At 37.2% G+C, this 8,923-nt stretch overlaps 1 protein-coding gene across 1 annotated transcript in view; it reads right to left on the bottom strand.

The window, feature by feature from the left end:
• Nucleotides 1-8,923, bottom strand: part of BDP1 (B double prime 1, subunit of RNA polymerase III transcription initiation factor IIIB) — a 56,431-nt gene that overhangs the window by 39,179 nt on the left and 8,329 nt on the right. The window contains exons 6-12 of the mRNA XM_027882620.1: nt 8,581-8,714; nt 6,938-7,032; nt 6,301-6,355; nt 5,469-5,612; nt 3,601-3,882; nt 3,099-3,273; nt 1,955-2,114 (exon numbers count right to left, since the gene is read on the bottom strand). Of these exons, the coding sequence (XP_027738421.1) occupies nt 1,955-2,114; nt 3,099-3,273; nt 3,601-3,882; nt 5,469-5,612; nt 6,301-6,355; nt 6,938-7,032; nt 8,581-8,714 (1,045 nt within the window). The remainder of the gene's footprint in view (nt 1-1,954; nt 2,115-3,098; nt 3,274-3,600; nt 3,883-5,468; nt 5,613-6,300; nt 6,356-6,937; nt 7,033-8,580; nt 8,715-8,923) is intronic.

The raw sequence follows: 8,923 nt of genomic DNA, 5'->3' as shown, positions 1-8,923 counted from the left end.
ACTCTAAGGGAATCTCCTTGTCTTCTATTTTATTGCCCATTGTCTCTTGTCCTGGCACTGGGCACCACTAGAAAAAGCCTGTCTGTCATGTTTGCATCCTCCCTTTAGGTTTTAGGTAGCTATTGAAGATCCCCCTGAGCCTTGCCTCTCGGCTGAACCATTCCTGCTCTTTCAGCCTTCCATCCTACAAGAGATGCTTCAATCCCTTCCCTGTCTTTAAGACCCTTTGACAGGCTGTGTCCAGCATGTCCATGTCTCTCCTACTGGGGAACCCAGAACTGCTCAGTACTGCAGGAAATGCTCCTCCTAATGCAGCCCAGCTGTTTTATCAACTCTGAGACCCCCGGGACCCCCAGGTTCTTTCCTGCAAAGCTGCTTTCCACCTCTTTGGCTCAAGCATGTGCTGCTGCCTTGGGTTGTTCCTCCCCAGGGGCAGGACTTTGCATCTCCCCTTGTGGAACTTCCTCAGGTTCCTGTCAGCCCCTTTGTCCCAGCCTCTCCCAGTCCCTATGGATGCCAGCACACTCTTCTGGTGTCTCAGCAATTCCTTCCAGATCTTTCTTATCTATAGATTTGCTGAGGTAACACCCTGCCCCATCATCCAGATGATTCAGGAAGGTGTTGAATCCTGTTGAACAGGATGATTCGACACAGTATTGACCCACAGGGTACACTCCTGGTTACTGGTCTCCAACTGGACTTTGTACCATGGATCACAAACCTCTGAACCCAACAATTTGGTCAGTTTTTAGTGCACTTCCTTGTCTGCTCATCCACTCCATGCTTCATCAGCTCCCTTACAAGGATGTTAGAGGAGAGTGTGTTAGACAGGGTTAGAAGCCTTACTGAAGTCAAGGTAGACACTCTTTACTGCTCTCCCTTTCTTTTGTACTTTCTTAGACAAAGAATGATCTTATGGGGAAAGTTTTTGGTAAGATATTAGGAAATTCTACATGTTAGTCTTTCCCTAAGGCAACAGGCAAGTTATTTGTTCTTCAGACTTTTAGATATGACATTCCAAAAATTATAATCAAGCTGGGATAGAATTATTATCAGGGGAATGGAACTTTCTCTGTATGAGGAGAAATGTAAAATTAGACCTTTTCACCTTGAAAACAATACTGTTTGAGAGAAGAAGAGATGGCATTATAAACAAGAATAGCTTGGAGATGATGAACAAGAACATCATAAAGATGAACAGGAACCTAACAATGGAAGTATAGCGCATATTAAACTACCAGGCAGCATGCTTAAAACACTCCAAAGAATACCCTTTTTTAATTAAGTAAATAATTATCTCAGCTGTGGTATGCAATTCATCACAGAAGTACAGATAGATGCAAAAAAGCAGTTAGGTAAAGTCATGAGTAAAGTGGTGTATCAAGGGCTTCAAAATAAACTAGACACAATCTCAGAGGTTTCTAAACTGCTGGACCTGATCAGAATACAGCTGAAGAAATATCATTCAATCTTGGTCAAGTTTCCTTTTAACTTCTGGAACACCCCATGTTAACCAGTACAGTGGACAAGAGTTTATAGAAGTTTCCACTCTGAGACAGCACAAATAACCTAATGCTCACCCTGTTCAAATCAGTTTCCAACGCTGCACTAGTAAGCATATGGCAGCAAAATCCTGCTCCAAGGTTTAACTGTTCATATTGAAATGCTTCACTTCTGGATAATTAAACTGTTCTGCTATTCTATTTGTCTGTGACACAGGCCAAGCATGCATACTCTCTGAACAAATTCAGGTTAACAGTTAACCCATTAAACCCAGCCAAACTGATAATATCTAAATTTTGGTGATATTCTTGGAGTTGTTGACTTTTGTCCACCCAGTGGTGAAATCATCACACAAAAAAAAAAAAAACAAAAAAAAAGGCTTTGATTTACAAACCACTTCTAATGATAATGGGCAAGGTCTCAAGAAGAACTATATTAAAAATAAAAATACCTTTGTTTCTCTAGTTTCTTCAGATCGCCTTTCTTGGCTCCCAACCTTTGAAACTGGTAACTCCGAAATCTGGCTTTCCTGAGATGTATCATCTCTAATATCTCCAGTTCTTGGTTTAGTTGATTCCATTTCTAATATAACATCACTGACATCTTCAAAGCTGAAATAAATAAAAGCATACAGGAACATTAGTGTATTTTTAGGAAAAAAAGCTATTACTGTTTACAGATAGATCAAGTTGCACAAAAAAACAATCCAATTTTGACATAAGTACTTGCGTTTCAGAGAATCTTACAAGTTTTAGTGATATTTGCAGAATAAGAGCTTTAAAACAAAATTCTACTTTTGCATTGCTACTATAAAATGATGTTGAAATCTGATCTAGACTAGATTGTTTTTAAAACACAAACTTTAACGAGAACACTGTATGAAGAAGCTTCTTTCCTCTTATCTTTTGGGACCTTCTATATTGAGTTCAAAGGCAAACAGCTGTTCCTTCACATGCTTCTAATGAGCTATTAAAGGACATTGTTATTTTATACAGATCCTCAGAACCTTTAGTCACAATACAGCTATACAACTAACATGCCAGACTCTCAAGTCACACTCACAGGTTCATAATGAATTTTCACATTTACCGCTTTCACATATATCAAGTTTAATAAACATTCACTTTCTTTGTAGTAAAAGTATGCCCAAAAATTGAACCAAACCAAAGCTAGCCTCCCACACAGATTCTGCACAAATAAAGTCGAAGCAACATTCTTTTTCCACAAGAGCCATTTTATTAAAAACAGCTGAACTTTTCAAGCATATAGCAACACTACTTAGCACCATTATCAAACAGTGCTTGAACAGAAATATTAGGAGTTAGGATAAACCAATGTTTTTCCTAAACACTCAAAAAAAAAATGCAATCAGTTTTGGAAGTGACTTCAGTATTGATGTATCAATTTTGCAAGTGCAGCCCACCAGGGCAGAGAATATTTTGAGGGTGTAAATCAAGAACAGCTTACTAAAAGCCGAGACAGTTCTCAGAAACCAAACCTGCACGCTCTGTGGCAGTTAACATGAATAAATAAAAGCAATATTAAAACTTTTAACGCTTTTTTCTTTAGCCTAAGTTTTCCATTATAAACATTACCTGCATAAATCAACACAATCTTCTCTCTCCATTTCGTCATTCACTGGTAAAAAGGACTCCGATCTCTCTTCCTCTGTAACAGCAGTTTCATCTTGTTTTCCTTCAATAGCACAGACCAGTTCTTCTCTACAGGCAGTATGACTATCATTGCTTGTATCATGTACCACTTTTTTCCCTGATAATTAATAAGAATAAATCAATTTGGACATTCTGGGAAGCACCTTAGAATTCCAATTCTCAAATCCTAGCTGCAGTGAAGAAGAGTTAATTTAAGACTAAAAATCCCAGTAGAAAAAGACGAAGTGTTAAGATTTGAGATAACTGTTCTCAGCTAAAACAGTGTTTAGATTTAGTAAGAAAGCTGATCTTGAAAGGCATTGTTCCACAACCTTGGAAGATAGATATCAGCAACAGAAATCAAAGAAAAAATTCTCATTTTTTAAGTTCACAATGTCTTTATATAAAATTTATATTTGAACGTTTGAGCATTTTTGCTTCTTACTTTTATTAGAGGATTTCCCTTCTTCAGCAATTTTTGAAGGGACAGACATTTCTTCTGGAATATTCTCTACCTCCTCTTCAAGATCATCTTTTCTCTTCTTCTTTCTCTTCTTTTTTGCTAATGCTTCTAACGCAGCCTGTTCTTCTGCCTGTTCAGAAACGCCCAAAGATTCCTCATTTTCTTTCTCGGCCATCACGCCATCTCCTTCTGTTTCTTCATCAGAAATTCTGGCTTCCTGAAGTTCATCTTGATCATTATCAGCTTCTGTGCTGGCAGCTTTTGCTGCTGAGACATTATGGTTCCTGGTTAATAGACTGGTAGAGTAACACACAGCCACAAACAGCACAGGCATTTTTACCAGCGACATGTTGTGTATTCATACATCACTGCCAAGATACTTGCCAGACATATGAGCAGCACCATGAGAAGGCAGTCACTGACTTAACAGAAAAGCTTCAGCACAGATTAACTTCAACATTAAATGCAAAACACATTCTGTACACAGGACACTTCACAGGGGGAAGGTCAATATGGGATCTAAAGCAAATGCAGTAAATGTTACTGTTCCTGTGCTTTTTAGTGGGTTACAGAGTCACATTTGGGTTCAGGGAAAACAGACACCACTCTTCCAGAAAGAACTATCGTATCCCTGCAGAAAGAGGTGATGATGGCTGCAGAATATATGCCATGAGAAAGTTATTTTTTACCATGAAATGTTTTGCAGTTGATCATACTTACTTACACAAGAAAGCTGAAATATTATCTAGCTAGTAACTGACAAGTTATTTTCTGGGTTTAATGAGATCCTAAAATTCTCCTCTCTGCAGTTTTAAGGGCATTTTGTCTTAATCCTGTGACTATGTAGAACATGAAACACCAAGAACCCTTTCTTGTCCTTTTCATTACTCTTAAAGGAACTTTTTCCCTGTAATTAAAAGTCTAAAATGCAAGAGAAGTAGAAAAGCATACTCACATTGCTTTACACACTAAGTACCTTTAACCTACAATGTACAATAATGCGTACAAACAGAATTTCTCTATATGGCTGTAAGTCCTAACAAATGGGGTATTTTACTTAATCAAATCAAAAAATCAAGGCTATAGAAAAAGCAACTATTTCAACTTTGAGAGTTAAACAGTGATTTTGTTTCCTAGCTAGCATCCCCTTTAAAAAGGTTGTTCACTTGTTTGTCACACAATACCACTTACAAAAGAATGGGTCCTTATAAAACAAACAAGTGAACAACCCCACAGAATTAGCACAATGTTTATGAAATGGTGTCAGTATAACTGTTTTTAATCTAGACACATGGGTGGAAGGTCCTTTCCCAGGAACTAAAGTAATAAGACACTATTACAGTAATTAAATATAATCTTTATTTTGAACAGACAAGAAAGATAAAAGAACTTTTATAAGAGTCTCTGAAAAGAATCACACCCTTCGGACTTAGGAAGTCAAACTGCTGCTAACAGACGAACAGAACCCTCAAAAGAAGAGGGTTTTAAACGTAAGACATATCTAAATTAAATCACAGAAGAGTTTGCCAAATATACAACTTTGACTCAAGGATTCTACAAGTGAATTCATTAGCATCTCACAGAGATACTTATCAACTGGTAAATTAGAATGTCAGAACTTCACATTGTGCAAGAGCACTAATTTCACTGCAGTCTCACATTTCTGCTGTTAGTAATTACTACTACCCCACAAGTCAGTAAACTATGCCTGAAAAGTTATACTAAGAAGCTAGGATCCTCTTGCCCTCTCCAAAACAGAGAAGGAAAAGATTCCCTATGTGATCTTTCATCTAGCAACACATTACTGACCACTGTTCTGTAATGCCATCTCAAGCACTCTTTTAAAGTACCTTTTGACTTCTTCCGAGGCCTTGGTGACTTTCTTTCCCTTGGCTTCTGGCTTTTAACAGTCTTTTGCTTCCTCTTTTCCTCGTCTGCTAAGACCTTCTCAAGCAGTTGGGCAAAGAATTCAAAATCAAAGGGTCGTTTTTCTTCTATCAGATTAAAGCAAAAAATAGAATGGAGTTCAAAGTTGATGATTTTTTTGAGTTTCAGCTTTGTAAAATGATCAGTGGTATACGACATGATATTAAAAAGCAACAGTTGTATAAATAGGAAGTTCTTAAAAATATTTTCTGTAACACTTGAGCAGGGACTAATGGGGATACAAAAGGTGACATGGATTATGGTAGATTGTTTTAAAAAAAAATGATAAAACTAAGTAGTTCAGAAAATTTAAGACCTGACAAATACTCAAATTGTATCATAGTATCAAAAAATATATTAACATTAAATATCAAGAAATATATTAACATGCTGCTCTAGGACACATGTACCTCATTCAATCAACAAAAAAATTCTTAAAGGACTCTCAAAACAGTTTACAATAAATAACTGTGCTAGAAATTCCTATGAATCAGAATAATCTTCAACTGAATTTATATAGGAAAGTTTATATTAATCTTGTTAAGCAGACATCTTAAAAAGACAGAAGATAAACCTTGAATCTTTACTGTGAACCATGCCTGTTATAAAAATCTAAGACTCTACAGCTTCTGGACTAACGTGTGAGCAAAAACTTTCTTATAATTACTTCAAGCAAGGCAAAGCACAAAAATTACTGTGAAAATAGACTACCATTTAATGACTCATTGTAGGGTGGAGTACATTTACTTTACTTACTGAAAGCTTTGTCTATTCTCCATCCATTAGCTTTCTCCTCACGTTTGAACTTGTTCTAAAAGCAAACATACAGTTGCCTTTTTCATTAAGCAAGAAATGTAATAGTATGTTATACAAAATGGCAGATTAAGATAAGCCTTCAATGAAAGCCAACTAAAGTTGTTGAATTTACATACACTCACAGAACAAAAGTTTTTAATAATTTTTATATATAAAAAGTGTCACCAGTAGATATCACCAGCTATACTTCTTTTATTACTTTCAACACCTTTGTCCTGACTTTCAATCTGAGCAAGGTTTGAAATATTAAGGACTTTCCCAGTTGTATGCCACAAAAGAAACAACACAGAAGACCCCCACCAAACAGCCACTTATGCTTATCAGCATTCTTCATTCAAAATAAAGACAAACTGTGTCTAACTATGTTAGATTTACTAGATACATGGATGGAAATTCAACCAGCCAATCAATGTTTCAGATATTTACAACCTCTTGAAACAGGTATTAAAGGAAGCATTACTACAGAGACAGTAGCATCAAAATTATCCTTACTAACAGAAGAAGCATGGAATACAAACGAGAAAAAGAAACGTAAAACCAGGCATTTAATTGCTTTATTGAGTGCTTTAATTTTTACCTTAATTTCTGCTCTGGCTCTGTGAGGAAACAGCCGTCCAATCAAGGAGAAGTCTGTTCCTACCATGCTGATAGCTAAAAAGAACATATCTGTTTCTAGAGAAATAAAAATAAAAAAAAATATTATACACATTTAAGCATTTACTAAACCACCCTTCTTCCTATCAGAAATAAAAACACCTTGTAAACTCTTAGTGCCATGAGATCAGTGACTTCAAGGTTATCTACTGCAGGTGCAAGTCCAGCTGAGCTGGAGTATGTGTGTTATTTTACCTACGTACCTCTAGTAACACCTGCTGAATGAACTGTCAACAGAAAGAATCATCAAATCTATTAAAACTGCAAAGTGAGAGATACATTTTGTAAAGCCAGAAAATCAAAGCTAACCAATCCCTAGATTGTCATTGTCCATTTTTATTGTGAACACAAGCACAAACAGAAATGTAGTGGTTTTGAATCTAGGCCTTCCTTGGTGATCAGGTTGTAACCAAGGAACTAAGGTCATGTTCCCAGTATTCCATACGATTTTTACGTAAGCAAGAGTATAATTAAGGAGAGAGAGGAAGCTCTCACTCTCTTTCTTCCGGCAGACCCAAGGTGGAGGTAACTCTACTGTCGCTCTGCCCGGGTGAGGGAGTGAGGCCTGGCGTGTCTGGTTGGCCTTGAGAGGCGGACAGTGCTGTGGTAGCTGTGTGGGGTGGCTCGCTTCCTCTCGAGGGGAGTATTTAACTTTTTGTCCCTTTTTGTCCCTTTTGTATCCCTTTTTGTCCTTTTTTCCCTTTTCCCTTTCCCTTCCCTTTCCCTTTTGGGGAGTTCCCTTTGGTTGGTAGTGTGTATATAGTTTTCTATATATATATATATATATATAAATCTTTCATTTAAAATTTATTCGGTTTGGGTTCTTTTGGTTTTTTTTCCGGTCAGCTGGGAGAAAGTGAAAGGGAGGGGGAAGGTTTTGTCCCCGGGGTCCAGGCACTTGGCTGGGAGCCAAGTCCAACCTGGGACACAGAAATCAGAAAAACACCACGTAAAACACCACTGTTATTTAACAGGGAAAGAGCGCACAGTCAATTATCTCTGAAAGGAGCACAGTGAATTCTGAAGCTTAACTTTTCCATCTACAGGTGTAAAAAGTCCTTCCCAACTGTAAGAAGTCTTACACGGTGTTGTCAGCCTAGAGATAATAATCAATTCACAGTGGGAGTAATAAGAAAACCACAACCCACCCACTCATATGAACAGAGGTCTATTTGCACTGAAATCAGTCCAGAGATACCTTCTATGATTAACTCCTGCCCAGGTTGGAATAATCAAATTAAGAAGAACTAACTGTTCCATACAGAGCTCAAATATCTGTACACCAGAATCCAAAACTACGCTTTTGATAAAGCAGACCGGCATCTTTCATCATCTAAACATCCATGACAGAAAAAACTGACAGGCAGCCTATGTATCATAAAGCACTGGGTTTTTTAAAAATGCCAATTTTCACAGTAAATATCACAGCTCTTCTTACTGTAGGAGTTGGGAGGGTTGACACTACATGACACATAAGTAGACCCATTTACTCCATTGGTATAAAGCATAGGTGGAAAACTAAGACTTTTCTGCAGACTCGAAATTTCAGACCAAAAATATACTCACCTTTATTTGACCATGGTTTTGTGTAAAAACTTTTCCTGAAGCTGGAATATGTAGTTGTAGAGCCACGCTCAAAGATGGGATCATTTTCTTCTACAACACACGGACCTTTTGTTCTTAGAACTTCTACAGTTAAGCTGGAAAAGCAAACACACAAAGCAACTTATCTGAAAATATTGCTATGAAGACACATAGCAGCTGTTTATAAGACAGATATTAAAAGTTTTCATGCCACAAGTGAGTATTTGTACTTTGTAATCAATATTATTAATTATGCTAACATGTACTTTAATGGGAGGATGCAGCAGGAAATCACTACCCTACTCAGCCTGTGAAAGTAAATTTG

Source organism: Empidonax traillii, unplaced genomic scaffold (assembly GCF_003031625.1).
Source record: "Empidonax traillii isolate 1590-97213 ecotype Southwest subspecies unplaced genomic scaffold, ASM303162v1 scaffold108:size1079785, whole genome shotgun sequence".
Taxonomy (NCBI): domain Eukaryota; kingdom Metazoa; phylum Chordata; class Aves; order Passeriformes; family Tyrannidae; genus Empidonax; species Empidonax traillii.
Note: the sequence above shows the minus strand (reverse complement) of the source record. Positions and strands in the feature narration are given on the sequence as shown.